The sequence below is a fragment of the Callorhinchus milii genome, unplaced genomic scaffold, assembly GCF_018977255.1.
Source record: "Callorhinchus milii isolate IMCB2004 unplaced genomic scaffold, IMCB_Cmil_1.0 Scaffold3, whole genome shotgun sequence".
Classification (NCBI taxonomy): domain Eukaryota; kingdom Metazoa; phylum Chordata; class Chondrichthyes; order Chimaeriformes; family Callorhinchidae; genus Callorhinchus; species Callorhinchus milii.
This window is the reverse complement of record NW_024704744.1, coordinates 80339136-80360888: the sequence shown is the minus strand read 5'-3', so window position 1 is coordinate 80360888 and position 21753 is coordinate 80339136. Positions and strand designations below refer to the sequence as shown.

Genomic DNA, 21753 nt, shown 5'->3' with positions numbered 1-21753 from the left:
TAAACTCTGTCTCCAGGGTGAGAGTTGTCGGTAAATATGGGGAACTCTGTCTGGTTGGAATACTCTTAAGTATGGGTTGGGTTTCTGCATGCCTCAAACACCCAGCTGACTTAAAAAAAAGTATTTCAATGCAAAATGCTACCTGTCCTGAAAAAAAACATTGCTTACTGTAATGTTTTAATATGCACACTTTGTATCTAGGAATATAGTGTCCACCGTTAATCTGGGCTGTAAACTGGATTTGAAGACAATTGCCCTTCGAGCCAGAAATGCTGAATATAATCCAAAGGTAAGAATTAATGTCCTCTGATTTTAAGAAGTTTTCATTTTGTAACACAATTTAAGTTTTGATGAAAGATTCAATAGTTCTCAGATTGATTTGGATACATGGCTTTGGTTTTCCGTGTGTGTCAGACACCTGACATGACCAAAAACAATTATATTTTTCACGGGTTTTGGTAAAATACTGGAAAGTTTAAGTGTTTTAGTACAAGTGTATTCATTGACCAAAGCTTTATTTGATTTGGCAACTACTTTTTAAGACGTAAGGTAATTTGGTCTCGACCTCTTGATCTAGAAGTGCACAGCACCTTTGGAAGTGCCATCCTTCAGATCGGTTGTTAAAGGAGAGAAGTTTGACTCTCGGTCCATTAAAAAAAATTAGTAATTAGCTTCATGACTCTTTGTGGCACAAATGCTGCCACATTTAACTACATGTAGTCACTGCATTTGATGGCAATTTATTGTGAAACCCTTTTGAGGTTTTTTTTAATGCTGTGAACACTGCTGCAAGGATTATTATTCCTACTCACCAGCACAGTAAAAAAAACAATCAGCAGTACCAGTATTTAGCTGGTATTAACTGCTGATTCCAGCATTTTTGCAGCACTGAAACTACTATGTGTAGCAATTTAATTGAAATAGCAAATATTTTGTACAGTGTGCACGAAATAGTTTTTTTAATTACTCAAGAAATGTTGGTAGCAGGAAAGCTAATCTAAGACTAGGACCTTCAAACTTCATAACTGTATGAGTAAATTTGCATCAGTTATGGAATATGAGAACCTTTAAACGTTGGTTATAAATACCCTCTCCCCATGAGTATGCTATGAGATCTAAATCTTGATTACATGAATAAAGCAATAGTTATCATCCAAATGTGTTAAAACTGTCACACCAGGAAGAAAGAAATGAACTGTATCAGGCATACTGTGTGGGAATTAATACTTTTGTTAATTGAATTCAACAGTGCTCATTTTCAGTCCAGTTCTGGAGAAGGGGAATTATTTTAGAAGTGAATTGTGATAAAATAAAATTGATCACTCAACTCCATGGTTGTTTGTGAGACATTGCTGTATGCAAATTGACTTCCGCATTCACCCACAAAATGCAGTCACTACATTTTACACTATCCTGTGCAGAACATTTTACAACATGATAAGGCGCTGTATCAAATGCAAGCATCATCATGAGTTTAAAAGCCATTTAACTGTGTAAATGTCTTTGTTTCAGCGTTTTGCTGCCGTCATCATGAGAATCCGAGAGCCGCGTACAACTGCTCTTATTTTCAGTTGTGGAAAAATGGTGTGCACTGGTGCAAAGAGGTAGAAAATGGATTTTAATCCTTTTTATTTTGATGCATTGGAATAAAATTGTATTTGATAATCAACACTTGTGTACGTAATACTGCCATAACCCGCCAGATGGCAGTACCTATCGGGAACAGGTGCTGTCAGCAGTCGGCTTATGGCAGTAAAGTCGTTTGCTTTTCAGTTCACGGTGTTTTGAATTTGATCCTGGCATCTTTATCAATTTCAGGCAATACATTAAGTCGTTTAGTTTCTTTTTGTTGGATTTTTTTCTGGTGCTGAAAGACTAGTTTTTCCTAGGAATCCATGTTCTCATCCAAAAATCAGCTTGGCTCAAGTCCTCCAGGTCAGTTGCTAAGAATTTGTATTTGAATCTGCTATATGAAACTTCCCAATGAATATACCTAATGCACAACTGCATGAATATTGTGCTCTTATTGCGCGTTTTGATACACAAAATCACAGAAACTTTATGGAATAAGGCTTTTAGGCCATTGGATCTCATCCCTCCAGAATTCCCCTCACAGCATTAATTGATTTTGAATGAAGACAGAGTCCTGACATCTACCATTCAGGTTTCTCCGACTTAATATTTTACTACCTGGTGGTTGGGAGTCTGATATTATCTAAGATATTTTGTTTCAGTGAATGTTTGGTAGCATCCCTAATCTGTTTAATATAAGAGACAAACAGCATGTTTCATATTGCAGTGAAGAACAATCACGGTTAGCTGCGAGAAAGTATGCCAGAGTTGTCCAGAAATTAGGATTCCCAGCTAAATTTCTGGAATTTAAGATTCAGAACATGATGGGCAGCTGTGATGTGAAGTTTCCTATTCGGCTGGAGGGCCTGGTGCTTACCCGTCAGCAATTCAGCAGGTAAATATTGTAGAAAGCGAGAGTTTCAGGCCAAACCTAGGTATTGGATTTGAATTCAAATGGATTTGACAAATTCTTGTTTTGTAGGAAAGAACTGACTTGCATTTTTATAGTATCTTATCTCATTGATACCTCAAAGAACTTTACAGTTTGCCCAATTACAGTCACTAAACTTTACAGTAAAATTCTGTTGAAGTGCTTTGAGATGTTTTGACAGCTGCTCAGGTGCTGTATAAAATACAAAGATAAATATTACTGTATTATGTTCTTGGCAGCCTTTTGTGCTAACCTATCATAGATTTGCATAGAATACTGTAGCACAGACCTCTCATCTGTGCTGGTGTTTGTCCTCCATGTAAGCCTCCACTTCTGCTCGTCTCTGCTCCTTCACTACACCTCTGCCCTTTTCCCTCATGTGTGTATCATGTTCCCTCTTAAACCCGTTGACGAATGATATTGTCAATTTGACACTCTGCTTTTTATTTGATCTTTTGAACTCTCTCTTACGTTTGTTACTGTTCTCCAAATGGCTTTTTTTCTTCACCAGAGTATTTTCTTCACATGGACCATGATTGTAGCTTTCCATTTGAACAAATGGCAGATGGCACAGATTCCAAATACTTTCAATAGACAGAAACCAAAAAAATTTCAGCAGTATTCCTTTTCAGCATTGTGTGTAAACCATGTGTTCAAAGGAGTATAAGTGGACTTTAAGTAACCACAACTCCGTGGAATGACTGGCTGATGTGCCTCGTCGGTAAAGTTTTTGAAACTGAAACATATTACGAGTCTGGAGCATCGCAAGTGAGAGAGCTGGGTTTGATTCCCGGCAATGCAAAATGTTGTGTAAGTTTCCTTACTCCACACGCCCCTGTTTACTGAGCAGTAAGTAGGGACCTGGTTGTTAGTCGATTGGCCGATCGCTTTTCCGGGTATGATAATAATACCAAACAACAACAAAAAAATTTGGTCACTCAGTGCACGACTGTTTGTGGGACACTGCTGTGCGCAATTGGCTGCTGTGTTTCGCCCACAAATATACAGTCAATTCACTTTACAGTATACTCTGTAAAGCGCTTTGAGACGTCTAGAAGACCTGAAAAGTGCTATATCAAATGCAAGGATTATTATTATTAGGCATTTCATTGGTCAGTGGATCGGGCTTAAAAGCCGTTGGCAACAAAATTATAGCCACAAAGAAACTGAAAGCTCTTCACCCTCCAATTTACAATGTTATTATTGCCCTACCTACTGAAAACTTTCACTTTTTTTATGAATTAATTACTCAATTTTTGCATGAAGCTGAAGACTATTTCTAGCTGTTGTTAACAAAATTTTTGCCAGGTTTGCATTTGATCTTGGAGTACTTGATATCATAAAATATGGGGCAGAAATTTAAAAATATACTATTTTTGTACAGAATTTATTTCTGGATTTATTACTCACCATTAGTGACGGAGAATACATTTTAAACAACCTTCTGCAATTTGGTGAGATTGGTGTTGTGGTGTACCTTTTTATAGGATGAATGCAGAAGTACTGTTAAGTGTTATAATTTGTATAGGTTGTCTGGCTTGGCTTTGGCTCTTTACAAGGTAAGTAGATGCTTCCAAAAAACTTGCATTCATTCCAAAAAGACTCTACATTGTAACTGCAATGAACACTTTATATAATTTTCAGCTACAGTATTGCAGTTGTCATTAAAACTTGCTTTTTTTAGTTTCATTCAAGAAACTTCCCTCTCTTGTTTCATGCAATGTTATTTGAATCGCACACATGAAGCCCCAAACTTTTGAGGAAGAAAAGAGCCATGTAAAAATGGACCAAAAATACATTTGCTGTCTTTGTTTGAGGTTTATATTCGGAATAATTTGTTGTACTTCTGGAAGGCAAAACTATTGTATGCACCGTTGCATGCAGTGGTGTGTTGTGTTCTGTTTAAACAAATTCGGAAAGTACGCGTTATTTCTGTGAACCCCATTCATTTCTGCTAATGGTAAAAAATAAAAGCATGTCTTTTCTACACAATCTGTTACGTTCTGTTTGTGTGAAGTTAGCTGTTTCTTAAGTATTGCCATTAAGTGAATGAGTTAGTGCGTCAAAGGTTACTGAATTCCTTGCATTTGATATTGTGCCTTATCGTGTGATCAAGATGTCTCTCAGAGCTTCAAGATTTTACCTTGAAGTGGATTAATGAATACGGCAGCTAATTTGCACACAGCAAAGTTCCACAAACAGGCAAGAATTGAATGACAAATTTTATCTGGGAGGGGAGATTGTCAGCCAGGACACTGTGTTAGAAAATAAAATCAGCCAAATCTGTAAAGAAATAACGCTAATTCCTCTAACCAGATATCAGACTTATTATTCGTTCGTTATTCCCCAATATCCCGATGGGTCAGACCAAAGGCCGGTACAATCAACAGATCTTATAACAGAATAACACCACTATAGATATCTCGAGTTCAAGAGTTCAACACTGTGTCTTTCCAGCACACAAGCTTGATTCTTCATGCTTTCAGTCTTCTTGCTTACAGCTTTCAATCTTCCATCTGATATCCTCAGTCTTAGTGTTTCCAGCTCTCAGTCTTCCATCTCCTGTACCCTTGTCTCCACGACCCAAGACGGCCCCATCTACCGTATCCTTGTCTCCGCGACCCGGGACGGCTCCATCTCTCTTATCCTTGTCTCCGCGACCCGGGACGGCCCCGTTCACAAAGTTAACGGAACTCTTATACCAATGTTCATCCAATCATGGTGTGGACATTAGATCACCCGGTCAAAATCATGCTGGGTGTACGTGAACACCTCATGGGGTGTACGTGCCTCAGCCCACATACACATTGTCCTTAAGACCCCTGTTATCTGATCTAATTGTCTAAGATAGAGGATTGATCAGTTTAGGACTGTATCTGGTGCTCATTATTTTGTGGTGTGGGATCATTAGTACATTCCTTTTAAGTGACTGGTTATTCCTTATCAGTATCCCAGGATGGTACCAAGGTCCTCTAGTTTAAGCAACTTGCTCATTAATTGCTATTCTTGAGGGTTGCCTTCTGTCGCTTGGCAGGCCCTGTCAGAATCTAGCAACTTATTGCTCAGTCGAGATTCTGTGTCGACTGGTACCTTGAACCGTTACCTCTGTGGCTTGTTGTCATTTACTGATAAGAGGTGACCCCCTGTCCGTTATTCTTTCAAAAACAGAGAAAACCAGATGTGTCCTATCCCATGACTGTCAGTCCAGTTGTCCCCCACACGTAACTTAAAAGTTAACCCATTCACAACATCTATTATGATTCTAGCAGCATACAAAACGTGTATATTCTAACAACTGTGAGAAACTCCCTTCTCCTTTTTGAATCGTGCCATAGGAACTCAGTTTAACGTTGCCTTTGAAGGACAGTTCAGTTGATGAGATAAAATGTTCACTTTTAGGCTAAATGAGACGGAAAACAAATTAAATTATAATTAAAGATTATCTATCAATGTTAAATAAGCTAGAAAGTGTGGGTGGATCCCACTCAGACCTGCTGCACATTCCATGAACCCTTGTATTTTACAGCAAAATTACATTTGTATAGTACCTTTCACGTTGGAAGGATGTCTCAAGGCGCTGGACAGTCAGTGTTTCGGACACGAGCTGGAGGTCAGGATTGGAGAGGGTGGAGGGTAGGAGTGAAGCAGGCCGATCAAAAGCACGGTTGAAGAGGAGAGTCTTGAGATAGATCTTGAAGGAGACAAGGGAGCGGTGAAGCGGATGGATTGCAGGATGGAGTTCCAGAGGGTAGGGGCAGAGTGGCAGAAGGCCTGCCCACCAATGATGGGGTGGGCGAGGCGAGGGACGTGAAGCTGGAAGGAGCGAGCAGGATGGTAGGGGGTTAGGAGGTTGCAGAGGTGGGGGGGAGCAAGGTCGTGCAGCAAGGCCATGGAGGGATCTTGAACTCAATCCTCTGTCCTCAATCCTCGATGAGTGATGGGAAGCCAATGGAGTCAGGCAAGGATGAGGGTGATAGTCACAGAGCCTGGTGCGGGAGTGGACACGGGCTGCAGAGTTTCTGATGATCTGCGGTGTGAGACAGTAGTGGAGCCGGGCGATGTTGCAGAGGTGAGGGAAGGCAGAGCGGGTCATGGCACAGATGTGGGGTAGAAAGAATAGTTGAGGGTCAAACAAGACACCAAGGTTCCGGACTGGCTTAGTAAGGTGGAGTGTGCATCCATGGATGGTGATGCTGTCAACCCCTGAGGTGTGATGGGAGCCAATCAGGAGGGCCTCGGTCTTATTGATGTTCAATTGAAGAAAGTTAGCTCTCATCCAGGACTTGATGTCTGACGAATAGTCTGTCAGGACAGCAGTGGTCCTGGAGTCAAGGGTGAAAGCAGAGAGATATAGTTGGGTGTCATCTGCATACATGTGGAAGTTGACCCCATGTCTGTGGATGATGTCACCAAGAAGGAGCATATGGATATTGAAGAGGAGGGGACCAAGGACAAGCCCTGAGGAACGCCAAATGAAACCGTTTGTGGTGATAAAGTGGAGGCAATGTGAGAGGTATGATCTGAACAACAACAAGATTACATTTGTATAGCTCCTTTCACGTTGGGAGGACGTCCCAAGGCGCTGGACAGTGTACACATTTCAGTCCCGAGCTGGGGTCGGGGAGAGGGGAGGGGAAGGGGGGTGACCAATGGAATGGTCGAAGAGGAGGATTTTGGGGCGGGACTTGAAGGATGCTAAGGAGGGGGCGAGGAGGAGTGATCGAGGGATGGAGTTCCAGAGGTTGGGGGCAGAGTGGCTGAAGGCTCTCCCGCCAATGGTGGGGCGGGTGGGTCGGGACGTGGAGCAGGCTGGAGCCGGCAGAGCGGAGGGATCAGGCGGGTTGGTAGGGGGTTAGGAGGTCACAGAGATAGGGTGGGGCGAGGCCATGGAGGGCTTTGTAGGTGAGGACTAGGATTTTGAACTGGATCCTCTGAAGGATAGGGAGCCAATGGAGTCAGGCGAGAATGGGGGAGATGGGGTCGCGGAGTTTGGTGCGGGAGAGGACACGGGCTGCAGAGTTCTGGTTTAACTGCAGCCTGTGGAGGGAGGGTTTGGAAGGCTGACAAGCGGGGAGTTTGCGTAGTTGAGCCTGGAGGTGATGAAGGCATGAACAAGAGTTTCAGCGGTCTGAGGGGTAAGGAAGTGGCGGAGTCGGGCGAAGTTACGGAGGTGAGGGAAGGCAGAGCGGGTCATGGCTTGGATGTGGGGAAGAAAAGACAGTGAAACCAGACATCTAGGTTCCTGACTGGCTTGGTGAGTTGGTGTGTAACCATGGAGGTTGATGCTTCCAGAGGCTGAGGTGCAGAGGCGCTGGTGCAAGCCCATCAGGAGGGCCTCAGTCTTGTTCACATTCAACTGTAGGAAGTTTGCCCTCATCCAGGATTTGATGTCCGACAGGCAGTCTGTCAGGACAGCAGTGGTCCTGTAGTTGAGGATGATAGAGTTGGGGGTCATCCGCATACATATGGAAGTTGACCCCATGTCTGCGGATGATAAACCATTCAACCACTGAACCGTTTTATTATCAGTAGCTGAACTTTCAGCCACTTTGCACCTGCTCTCTGGAACTCCTAAAATCCCTTCCCCCTGTGCCCTCTCTCCCTGCTTTCCCCCGTGACACAACTCAAATGAAATGAGCCAACCCTCTGAACTTAGAAAAAGTTTTACCCTTATTCTGGGTTCACAGCCACCTCTCTGTCCTCAATCCTCTGTGGGCTTTTACCTTCCAGGACATCCTCCAGACTTGAAAGACGCTATACCTTTCAACTATATTCACGTCACTTAATTGCACCTGTCGCTAACTGATTTGTGGAATGTTGGGGGTGGGGGGCAGATTTCCCCCTCCCGATGCCCCCTTACTGATGGGTAAACGCCGGCGACAATCCACGACTGTCTGTGGGACACTGCTGTGCGCAATTGGCTGCCGCGTTTCGCCCACAAAATACAGTCAATTCACTTTACAGTCTATTCTGTGAAGCGTTTGAGACGTCTCGAAGACGTGAAAAACTGTATATCAAATGGAAGGATTATTATTATTATTATGATAAGGTGTATATCAAATGGAAGGATTATTATTATTATTATGATAAGGTGTATATCAAATGGAAGGATTATTATGATAAGGTGTATATCAAATGGAAGGATTATTATTATGATAAGGTGTATATCAAATGGAAGGATTATTATTATATGATAAGGTGTATATCAAATGGAAGGATTATTATTATTATTATGATAAGGTGTATATCAAATGGAAGGATTATTATTATATGATAAGGTGTATATCAAATGGAAGGATTATTATAATAATCAATCAATCAATCAATGACGGGGGGCGGGGCTCCAGTCACGTGCTCTGGTCTGCGCGCGCGCCGCCGCACAGACTGCTGGGAATGGTGGTGAGCGCGAGTCTCGGTGGCACCGGCGGTAACGGGCGGTGACCGGACAGCAGAGCCTCCGCCGCTCCCGGCGCCAGAGCCGCTGGTGGTTACCGGGGGCTGTGAGCTGCCCGGCCGGCGGCCGCCGCTACTGACCGTCTCTGTCCCGCTCCCCGGGGGCTGAGCTGTGGCCGCGGACCTGCTGAGGGGGGCGCGCGGCCCGGCCCGGCCTAACCTCCTGCCCCCGGCCTCCGCCCGTCACTGTCTCCCGGGCCCGGGCCCGGCCCCGGCACAGCGCTGAGCGGTGGCCGTGAAGCGGGCGTCATGGAGCAGTCTAACAATGGCTTACCCCCGTACGCCCAGGGGCTGTCGTCGCCGCAGGTCAGTCCGGGGCTGATGGGTGTGTTTCAATGTCTCTCCACTGAAGGCCTTAAATTCACACCAACTGTGAGGGGTTCCCGGGAGGCGGTACACACTGAGCGCGGGATAGCCCGTCAGGAAAGAGGTGGTTTCACACCGATGAGATACACAGCTTCTCAGTGTTAATGCTCAAGTCAGACGTGGGATTATTATTTTTATTAATAATAACGCATGTGATAATGAATATTATTATATCTGATACAGCACCTTTCATGCCAGGCGGACGTCTCAAAGCGCTTCATAGGATTTATTGTCAACTACAGTGACTGTGTTTTGTAGATGAACGTGACCTACAAACGGCAGAACAGTCGGTACGCTCCAAAAATCTTTTATTTCTTAATGTGGGGAGAAGACTTCCTCAGTCCTCTCCTCTTTAATGTTCACAAGTTCCCGCTCCCTGATGTCGTCCACAGGCATGGGGTTAACTTCCACATTCACACGCATAACACCCAACTCTCTCTCCGCCTCCACCATCAAGTCCAGGGTCACTGTCCTGACAGCCTGATGAGAGTTAGCATTCTTCAGTTGGATGTTGACAAGATAAGCCTTCCTGACATTATCAATCCACGTGGATACACACTTCAACAACATTTGTATAGCGCCTTTCACATCGGAGGACGTTCCTTCACCTCGTGGAGTCGCTGCAGAACCTCATTGTTTTGTTCGACTGTACTTCAATTCCACACCTGTGCCTTGACCTTACATTTCTCTACCTCTGTAATATTGCCCACTTCCACCTCCACCACTATCCTTCCCCATGTCGGCTAGACTACACCAACTCTGCTCGCTGAACTTCCCAACTCTTCCCTCCACAAGCTGCTGACCGTCCAGAACACTGCAGCTCATATCTTCTCCCGCGCTAGACAACGCGAGCTATCACCCCATCCTCACCCAGCTCCATGGCTCCCCATTCCCCAGAGAGAAACTTCAAAGTCCTTTTCCTCAGTTTTAAATCTCTCTATGGTCTTGCCCCACCTCACGTCTGCAACCATCTTAAACTCTACAAATCCGCCCACTTCCTCCAGTCGGCAGCCACTGCCCCGCTTCATGTCCCGCACCCTTCCTGCACCATCATCAGTGGTCGGTCTTTCAGCCTTTCTGTCCCCGTTCTCTGGAACCTGTAGGTCAGTGGTTAGAGCACTCACCTTGAGAGCGAGAGACCTGGGTTTGATTCCCGGAGGGTGAAATGTTGGGCAAGTTTCCTTACTCCACACGCAGTAAGTAAGAACCTGGTTGTTAGTCAATTGGCGGATTGCTTTTCTGGGGATAATAATTCCTTCAAAAAAAAATTGGTTACTTCAATCCACAACTGTTTGTGAGACACTGCTGTGCGCAATTGGTTGTCGCGTTTCGCCTACAAAATATACAGTCAATTCACTTTACAGTATATTGTATGAAGCGCTTTGAGACTTCTTGAAGATGTGATAAGGCGTTATATCAAATGCAAGGATTATTATTTATTATTAACTCCGTCCCAGAGAACCTTTTCCTCATGCCTTCTCTCGGCTTCCAAGTCTGACTCAAGACATTCCTCTTTGATCTTTCCTTCAGTTATCTCCCTCACCTCCACCCCTCCTGAATGCGACCCACTGCTCAGGTGCAAACCCTCAACTGTCCAATGCCTTGGGAAGTGAAAGGTGCTATATAAATATATGTAATAAAATGTATAAATACAAGCTCTGCTGCGTGCAGAGTTGATGTAGATATGCCGTGTTTCCTCCACAAAATATCCAGTCAATTTGCTTTACAGTATATTCTGTGAAACGCTTTGAGATGTATCAACGATGTGATTTCAAATGCAAGGATTATTATTGTTGTTGTAATCCTGATAATTGTATTTATTACAGCACATTTCATGTGAAAATATCTAAAGTGCTTTCTAAAATGTAATAGATTGTAAATGAAGTGGATGTAGTTTTTAGGCAAACATAACTTTGTTTTGAACAATTGGTGTGGTAGGCTTAACTTTGAGTGGATTTGAAAACACATTAACCCTGTTCTTGTTGGTTGTGGCCATTGCAGTGAATGAAGCAGAAAATGGTGTTTGTGGGTAAAATAAGTTGTTTATGTTTGATTCTTGTGTGTGTATAAACATTGTTAAAATGAACGCATTGCATATCTACATCAATACTTGAACAACATCCTTTATCGGAGCTTATTTTATGTAATTATTAATAATAATACTTGTATTTGACCTTATTAATAACAATACTTGTGCCTGACCTTATCATGTCATCACAGTATCTGTTTACACTTTACAGCAGTCACTGTGAAGTGATGTATTTTGTAAGTGAGTGTGACAGTCCTTTTTATCTGGGGATGATTGTTGGGCAGAACACCAGGAGAAACTCTTTTTTCGAATAGTGCAATGGCATCTTTACTATCCACAGGAACAGGTAGACAGGACCTTGGCTTAATGCCTCACCTGAAGGACGCCACCTCTGACATTGCAGCAACCCCCAGTACTGTGTTGGAGTGTCAGCCTTGATCAAGTTCAAAGTCCTGACGTGGGGTTTGAACTCACAACTTTGACAAACAACAACAGCAACAAGATTACATTTGTATAGCGCCTTTCACGTCAGGAGGATGTCCCAAGGTGCTGGCCAGTGTACAGCATTTCAGACCTGAGCTGGGGTCGGAGCGAGAAGGGAGGGGAGGGGAAGGGGGTGACAAAGATGCAAGAGTGCCATTGACTGAGCCAGGCTGACCCCTGAATAGAGGAGATATGAGCAATCGATTGGCAGAGAAATTCCTTTCTCGAAGATTGTTGGTTTAAACCCCATATCCCACACTCTGGGACTTTGATCTCATAGTGTAGGCTGACACTCCGGGGAGTGCTGCATCGTTGGAGGTGCCAACTGAGCCATTAAAGCAAAGACCCATCTGCCTGGTCAGATTGTTGGGTTCAGAGGGATGGCCCGCGAGGAATTAACCACTCTGCTTCCCCTATCAATTGGGCAGCGTATAAACACACTGATTTGCAAGTGATTTTGATTTTGCCTCCCTCCATAGGCTGCAGATCTCCCGCACCGGGCTTCCTGACCCTACCACCCCCATCCTCGCCCGACTCCACTGGCTTCCCATCACACAGAGGATACAGTTCAAGATGCTGGTCCTCACCTTCAAAGCCCTCCATGGCCTTGCTCCCCCCCTACTTCTGCGACCTTCTAACCCCCTGCCAACCTGCCCGCTCCCTCCACTCAGCAGGCTTCGGCCTGTTTCACATCCCCCGCCTCACCCATCCTACCGTTGGCAGGCAGTCTTTCTGATACTCTGCCCCCTACCTCTGGAACTGCACCCCGCAGTGCCTCTGCCTCTCCCCCTCCCTTGCCTCCTTCAAGACTTGTCTCAAGACCCTCCTTTTCGACCGTGGCTTTGGTCATCGACCTACTCCCCCTCTCCATCCACCCGCTCCTGATCCTCAGCTCGGGTACGAAACACTGATTGCCCAGCTCCCTGGGATGTCCTCCCAACCTGAAAGGCACTATACAAATCCAATTTTGCTGTTGTGTGGCCAGACCAGCAGACAAAATTCTCTTGGATTGAGAACACTGGTGATACTGCGGGAATCTGAATCTCTTGCAAATGTGTTCTTGTATCATTGTCTGTTCTGATATTACTTGAATCTCGGGACCTTGGGTAGAAGTTCTGCCCTCCTGGACGAGTGAGCGAAATGTACTCTTTCCCACACATCTCTCTCCCCCCCCCCCCAACCCCCACCGCACAAACCACTGAAGTGTAGTCCAGCTATACTTTATACTGTATCCTGGTTATCTACTTCAGAATGATCATTGCATGTCAGTACCTTTTCACAACCTGATTATTTATTTTAATCAATTGGCCTCAACTAACTGATTAAACTACAGGTCTATTTTAAGACACAACAGACATAACAAACTGCAGAAAACATGTTCACTTCTTTCACTTCTTCCTCAGCTATTATAATTTGTAATAAGTAGAACGCACTGAATATTGACAACTCTTCATACCATTTTATTCTCTATGATATTCCAGCGACTGTGGCGCTTAGGGAGAAGTTCTGTAGTTCAGTTTAGTCAAAACATTTTATAATCAAGATTGTAATTCTGCAAATCATCTTGACACTAGCTAACCAGCATAAACATACTTAACTTAAGTAAAATAACAGTTTTTATAATTCACCTGTGATGTGATCATAACAAGGTGAATGTTACAGATAATAATAAAAATAATCCTTGCATTTGATATAGAACCTTATCAGATCGTTGAGATGTCTCAAAGCGCTTCGCAAAATATACTGTAAAGTGAATTGACTATTTTGTGGGAGAAAAGCTCTAGACAGTTGCACACAACAGTGTCCCACAAACAGTTGTAGATTAAGTGACCAATATTTTTTATTATTTATTTAAGATCGCATGGCATGATTTGAAAAGAGAAAGGAGTTTCTCCCAGTTTGTCCTGGCTGACAATTCCCTAGACAAAAGTTGGTTGTTCACTTCATGGCTGTTTGTGGACACTGCTATGTGCAAAATAGCTTCTTGGTCAGTCTGCAAGTACAGGCAATACACTTTACAGTCAAAATCCTCTGAAGCACTTTGAGATGTCTTGACAATGTGATAAGGCACTATAACATAGATTTGTTTATATGAATTTTTGTGTGCCTAAAGTTGTCAGTCTGGCTAATTTGGTAGCATTCTTGCCTCTGAGTCAGAAGGTTGTGATCAAGCCCCACTTTGAACTCGCACAGTCTTGGCTGTCACTCAGTTGCTCCATTGTTAGAGACGGTGTCTTTTGGATGAGACATTAAACTGAGGTACCACCTGTTTGTTCAGGTGGACGTTAAAAATCCCATGGCACTATTTGAAAAGAGGAGGGAGTTTCTTCCAGTGTCCACTAAATAAAACTGGGAGCTCATTCCATGCTGTTTGTGGGATTGCTGTGAGCAAATTGGCTACCATATATATGCACCTAAAATGTAGTCGACTATACAGCGAAATCCGGTGAAGTGTTTTGAGACATCTCAGTGATGTCAAAAACAGTTATACCAAATGCAAGGATTATTATAAAGCTGAGATGTCATTTCTGATGAGCCTAATATTGGCATTAAGTACTCTCAGAGGCACCTGCTGCACTGTATAGTATGAGTGGGATAGATAGTTGCGTCTTGATGGCAGTTTTGTGCTGTTAGTAGAAATCAAATTGAGATCACCCAAATTGATATCAGATGGAACCAAACACAGCTGTGAGGTGCAAAGTCTTGCTATTTCCTCCTCCAGGAGTTATAATATGCTTGAAGTGCCATACGGTGAGTTTTTGTGTGTCTGTTTCACATCCCGGTTTTGGAGGCCTGTGTGGATAACTGGTTTGCAGGTAACCAAAATTCTGCTGTGGTGCACACTTAATGGGCCCACTGGGCAGTTTCTGTTTTGTGATGTTTTAAAACTTAATGGTCTCCAGCCACATGAGAATCGTGTCTGCCAGATATAGGACAGGTAGAACCTAGTTTGGGTAAAAAATATTTGTGTAAAGAGTGAAATGTATTATGACAATTTTGTTTGGTTCAAGTTGATACATTCTTGTGTCAATAAATACTTCAAAATGTCTGGAATGTATCTGTGACTATAAACAGTAGAATGCCAGTTATCCGCACACATGGCTCAGAAGCAGAAGTCGGAAAGGGCTGCAAGATGCTGACAAATATACTGGTATGCAAAGTTATACATACACAAGGTTAGCCAGGAAAACTCTGATCTTACGGCCACATCGTGATCCAAGCCACCTCATGTGCATGCCCAACTTCACACACGCTCAACAGTTTAGTTTTCTTGCCTATAGCAAAGGTAAGTCTTTAGGATTAGAGATCTATTGTAGAGGTAAAGAATGGAAGGGACAAAGTGCAAATAGAGAAGGGCTGGTACAGTGTGGAGCTACAGTACAACTCCCAATGGAACAGTTTGGTTAGTTAGGACTGTTGTCGATTTGAATTTTGTGTGAGGTCCAATTATCTGCACTGTTTGCTAATCCATAAAGGGTTGTCCCCAATTTGTGTGGTCAATTGTCTCTCTTCTATATTCAGCAATCTGTGTGCCTGCTTTTTATTTAGCTGTGTGTCGGGAGCAAAACTACATCAACTTAAATTTCTTGGTTGTTTTCCTCAGGGTGCCGTGACGCCAGGAATAAACATTTTCAGTCCCATGATGCCATATGGCACTGGCTTGACTCCACAACCAGTTCAGAGCTCCAATAGTTTGCCACTTTTGGAAGAACAACAAAGACAACAACAAGCAGCACAACAGTCTACAACATCTCAACCATCAACACAAGTGTCCTCCAGCCAGCCACCACAGCTCTTTCACTCACAGACGACCACCACAACCACTTTACCAGGCAACACGCCTTTTTATCCATCACCAATGACACCTATGACACCAATAACCCCAGCTACTCCCGCTTCTGAGAGTTCAGGAATTGTGCCACAACTACAGTAAGTAACATTAGTTTGGATATGTTTGTGCAGATCAGGCTAATCAACGTCGGTGCTGAGTGATATTTTACACTTTGACATTGCCATTAGCTGCCGGGTTTGCCCACAAAATACGCACAGCAATAAAACGTGAACACAAGTTCACATAATGAGAACTTAGAATCCACCTTGTTTGGTATACGGGAGGTAAGCTCAAACTCTGTTGCTAGACAGTGTTTTCAATGGCAAACTATGTGATTTTAGCTGGTTGAATTCCAGCAGAACCCCAACACACAACCTTGGCTCTTGTCAGCCTGCATCCCAAACGCTTCAGAATTAGGTAACCAAGCTATCGCCTGCAAAAAATTATACTTTCAATTCACTTTACAGAATATTCTGTGAAGGCTGAGACATCTCGAAGAAGTGATAAGGTGCTATATCAAATGCAAGTATTATTATAAACTGTGTCTTTCCAGGGTGAGAGTTGTAGGTAAATATGGGGAACTCTGTCTGGTTGGAATACTCTTAAGCATGGGTTGGGTTTCTGCATGCCTCAAACACCCAGCTGACTAAAAAAAAGTATTTCAATGCAAAATGCTACCTGTCCTGAAAAAAAATGTTTACTGTAATGTTTTAATATGCACACTTTGTATCTAGGAATATAGTGTCCACAGTTAATCTGGGCTGTAAACTGGACTTGAAGACAATTGCCCTTCGAGCCAGAAATGCTGAATATAATCCAAAGGTAAGAATTAATGTCCTCTGATTTTAAGAAGTTTTCATTTTGTAACACAATTTAAGTTTTGATGAAAGATTCAATAGTTCTCAGATTGATTTGGATACATGGCTTTGGTTTTCCGTGTGTGTCAGACACCTGACATGACCAAAAACAATTATATTTTTCACGAGTTTTGGTAAAATACTGGAAAGTTTAAGCGTTTTAGTACAAGTGTATTCATTGACCAAAGCTTTATTTGATTTGGCAACTACTTTTTAAGACGTAAGGTAATTTGGTCTCGACCTCTTGATCTAGAAGTGCACAGCGCCTTTGGAAGTGCCATCCTTCAGATCGGTTGTTAAAGGAGAGAAGTTTGACTCTCGGTCCATTAAAAAAATTAGTCATTAGCTTCATGACTCTTTGTGGCACCTTCCTTGCTGTGTGTGAAATGCTGCCACATTTAACTACATGTAAGTCACTGCATTTGATGCCAATTTATTGTGAAACCCTTTTGAGATTTTTTTTAATGCTGTGAACACTGCTGCAAGGATTATTATTCCTACTCACCAGCACAGTAAAAAACCAATCAGCAGTACCAGTATTTAGCTGGTATTAACTGCTGATTCCAGCATTTTTGCAGCACTGAAACTGCTATGTGTAGCAATTGAATTGAATAGCAAATATTTTGTACAGTGTGCATGAAATATTTTTTTAATTACTCAAGAAAAGTAGGTAGCAGGAAAGCTAATCTAAGACTGGGACTTTAAAACTGCAAACTGTATGAGTAAATTTGCATAAATTATGGAATATGAGAACATTTAAACGCTGGTTGTAAATACCCTCTCCCCATGAGTATGCTATGAGATCTAAATCTTGATGATAATAGTAATAATAATCCTTGCATTTGATCTGGCATTTTCACGTCTTTTAGATGTCCCAAAGCGCTTCACAGAATATACTGTAAAGTGAATTAACTGTATATTAGTGGGCGAACGCGGCAGCCAATTGCGCACAGCAATGTCCCACAAACAGTCGTAGATTGAAAATGATCAATTTATTATTGTTTTTGTTTTTTGGAGAGATTATTATTAGGCGTGTGATTGTACGAATAAAGCAATAGTTGTCATCCAAATGTGTTAAACTGTCACACCAGGAAGGAAGAAATGAACTGTATCTGACATACTGTGTGGGAATTAATGCTTTTGTTAATTGAATTCAACAGTGCTCATTTTCAGTCCAGTTCTGGAGAAGGAATTATTTTAGATGTGAATTGTGATAAAATAAAATTGATCACTCAACTCCATGGTTGTTTGTGAGACATTGCTGTATGCAAATTGACTTTCACATTCACCCACAAAATGCAGTCACTACATTTTACACTATCCTGTGCAGAACATTTTACAACATGATAAGGCGCTGTATCAAATGCAAGCATCATCATGAGTTTAAAAGCCATTTAACTGTGTAAATATCTTTGTTTCAGCGTTTTGCTGCTGTCATCATGAGAATCCGAGAGCCTCGTACAACTGCTCTTATTTTCAGCTCTGGAAAAATGGTGTGCACTGGTGCAAAGAGGTAGAAAATGGATTTTAATCCTTTTTATTTTGATGCATTGGAATAAAATTGTATTTGATAATCAACTCTCGTGTACGTAATACTGCCATAACCCGCCAGATGGCAGTACCTATCGGGAACAGGTGCTGTCAGCAGTCGGCTTATGGCAGTAAAGTCGTTTGCTTTTCAGTTCACGGTGTTTTGAATTTGATCCTGGCATCTTTATCAATTTCAGGCAATACATTAAGTCGTTTAGTTTCTTTTTGTTGGATATTTTTTCTGGTGCTGTAAGACTAGTTTTTCCTAGGAATCCATGTTCTCATCCAAAAATCAGCTTGGCTCAAGTCCTCCAGGTCAGTTGCTAAGAATTTGTATTTGAATCTGCTATATGAAACTTCCCAATGAATATACCTAATGCACAACTGCATGAATATTGTGCTCTTATTGCGCGTTTTGATACACAAAATCACAGAAACTTTATGGAATAAGGCTTTTAGGCCATTGGATCTCATCCCTCCAGAATTCCCCTCACAGCATTAATTGATTTTTGAATGAGGACAGAGTCCTGACATCTACCATTCAGGTTTGTCCGACTTAATATTTTACTACCTGATGGTTGGGAGTCTGATATTATCTAAGATATTTTATTTGACCGCACCCTCAGTGAATGTTTGGTAGCATCGCTAATCAGTTTAATGTGAGAGACTAACAGCATGTTTCATATTGCAGTGAAGAACAATCACGGTTAGCTGCGAGGAAGTATGCCAGAGTTGTCCAGAAATTAGGATTCCCAGCTAAATTTCTGGATTTTAAGATTCAGAACATGGTGGGCAGCTGTGATGTGAAGTTTCCTATTCGGCTGGAGGGCCTGGTGCTTACTCATCAGCAATTCAGCAGGTAAATATTGTAGAAAGAGAGGCTTCAGGACAAATTTAGGTATTGGATTTCAATTCAAATAGATATGACAAATTTTTGTTTTGTAGGAAAGAACTGACTTGCATTTCTATCATATCTTATCTCATCGATACCTCAAAGAACTTTACAGCTTGCCCTCAAATACAGTCACTACACTTCACAGTAAAATCCTGTTGAAGTGTTTTGACACGTTTCGACAGTTTGATAAGGTGCTGTATAAAAAGCAAGGATTAATATTGTATTATGTTTTGGCAGACATTTGTACTAACCTATCATGGTTTTGCATAGCATACTGTAGCACAGACCTCTCATCTGTGCTGGTGTTTGTCCTCCATGTAAGCCTCCACTTATCACTGCTTTTCCACTGCCCCTCTTCCCTTCTCCCTCGTGTGTATCAAGTTTCCTCTTACATCCATTGATGAATGATACTGTCAATTCCATTCATTATATTAAATTATTTTCATTATTTTATATATTGCCATTCATGTCGGGAGGAAGCCCCAAAGTATTTATCAGTATTGCTCGGCACTGAGCTCAAGATTTGACATCGGTCTTGAACCCACAACCTTTTCTCCCAGAGGACAAAATGCTAACACTGACCCAACTGGACAGTCAAAAGTGCAAAGATCATTAATAATAATACAATTAGAAATACAATGTGCCTTGCAAAATGGTTCTTAATCTGAATCTTGCCTCTTGTTCCATACCATTGTAAATTTTCTTTTTCATGGCATAACTATCCTTTTGTTTCTGAGATTGCCAGTTTTGAAACCTTTTTTCAGCTAAAGATCATCTTATATAACACAAAGTAATGAGATGTGTTGATCATATCCTAATTCAAAACCTAACTTGATATATAATGTGTTGATTTTTCGACATATAATTCAGTTAAACTTGTTTTTATTTCTTTGTAGTTACGAGCCAGAGTTATTTCCTGGATTAATCTACCGAATGATCAAACCAAGAATTGTGTTGCTAATATTTGTGTCTGGAAAAGTTGTATTAACTGGTAAGTTCTGTCACTTTGATAGCTAATCAGAATTTTGTTTTCACGCTCGAATGATGATCAAAAATGAAATATTACCTGTATAAATACAACTTAATAAATAACAGCCAGAATGGATCTCATCACCTCATAGACTTTAGAGTAGATGACATTTCACGTTCTGGACATTTGAATTTGATTGAAAAGATGGAAGCAGAGGATTGCTGTTAGAGAGAGGTCAAACTGGGGGAATGTATTAAGTGTGGTTCCTTGTAGGGTCTTTACTGGGACCCTTCTTGTTCCTTGTATATATTAATGACCTGGATTCTCAGACCCAATGTAAGGTAATACAGTTTACATTTATATGGTACCATTCACTTCAGGCATGTCTCAAAGCGCTTTGACGGTACTGGCTGTGCACCTGAGTTGGGGTGGGAGTTGAATTTGCAGATGACACCAACTTGGGTGGGCAGTGTGAAATCAGGAGGCAGCAAAAGTCCTGCAAAGAGAACTTGATAAAGTGTGCACGTGGGCTGCTGCTATTGAAAGGCACTGCATGTCGAAAGTAAGGAAGCACAAATACTCCATGGATAGAGAGAACCTCCAAGAGATGCTTCGGAATTCACCAAAGATGGTAAATTGTCATGAGGATTGTGAAAGAATGCAGGAGGACAAAATTAGGCTAGTAATAATAATAAATAATAACCCTTGCATTTGATATAGCACTTTTCACGTCTTCTCGACATCTCAAAGCACTTCACAGAATAAACTAAAGTGAATTGACTATATTTGTGGGCGAAATGCGGCAGCCAATTGCGCACAGCAGTGTCCCACAAACAGTCGTAGATTGAAAATGACCAATTTATTATTGTTTTTGTTTTGGAGGGATTATTATTAGGAGTGTGGAGTAAGGAAACTTGCCCAAGGCTTCGCCCTGCCTGGAATTGAACCCAGGTGTCTGCTTGCAAGGCGAGTGCTCTAACCACTGAGCTACAGGACTCCACAAGTGGGGGGAGGAGGGGGTGGAGAGATGCAATTCAGTGTTGAAAAATGTGAATATTGGAAGTAGCATAGTTAAAGGAAATGCAAGAGAACTCTGAAAGTGCTGCTGACTGTGGGCGCTGCCCAGAAGTGTGTTACTTGGCTTCTGGCACTAAACATGCCTTACTTCCAGGTTGTAGAATTGTAAAAAAAATTCTTTAGAACAAAAAGGAATTCCTGTAATCAATTTGATGCATTTTTCTTATGTGTTTCCCTGTGTTCTAATTAGTCTACAATATTTTTAGGTGCAAAAGTACGTGCAGAAATCTATGAAGCATTTGAAAACATCTATCCAATTTTAAAAGGTTTCAGAAAGACTACATAATTTTACTCGTGATGACCTCATAATTTAAGGGCCCTTTCACTTCGCTGCTTGTGGTACAGCTGATGTATTTTCTGTTGGGACTCCAATGTGGCAATTCTGTGGGATATGATGCACAGTTAATATCTGTAACAATATTTTAAGAGTTAAAATAGTACTTTTTTAAAATTGCGGTGTTTTCATTGTTGTATGGTTGTTTTTTTTTAAATCATCGATTATCTGAAGCTTACTCGGACGTTCACTTTCATTTTGGATTTCATCGACCGATGCAATATTTTGTTTGCATTGTTAATTTATATTCAACTTTTATATTAAAAAAAAGTAAGCCATGTCACGGCATTAGTTGATGCGCAGGTTATTTTTTATTCACTTTTACTTAAATATTCAGCTTTTTCTAAAGCAATGATCCGAGTGTTTCAAAATTGACAATTGAGATGTAACAGGCATTTTTACAATAAACGTTTTTTCCACTAAA

The 21753-nt window shown here is 41.9% G+C and overlaps 1 protein-coding gene and 1 pseudogene across 2 annotated transcripts; both read left to right on the top strand.

Moving 5' to 3' along the window:
• Positions 1-3318, top strand: part of LOC121848590 — a 9776-nt pseudogene extending 6458 nt beyond the window's left edge.
• Positions 2404-21753, top strand: LOC103173200 (TATA-box-binding protein). Of its 2 annotated transcripts, none has more exons than XM_042333738.1 (7): positions 2404-2467; positions 15439-15764; positions 16401-16488; positions 17945-18036; positions 18745-18912; positions 19845-19939; positions 21202-21753. In XM_042333738.1, exons 2-7 carry the CDS (start codon positions 15475-15477, stop codon positions 21279-21281), a joined length of 813 nt encoding a protein of 270 aa, XP_042189672.1. In that variant the 5' UTR covers positions 2404-2467; positions 15439-15474; the 3' UTR covers positions 21282-21753. The 2 variants fall into 2 exon arrangements, with proteins under 2 accessions (XP_042189672.1, XP_042189671.1); XM_042333737.1 differs by lacking the exon at positions 2404-2467 and adding an exon at positions 8903-9262.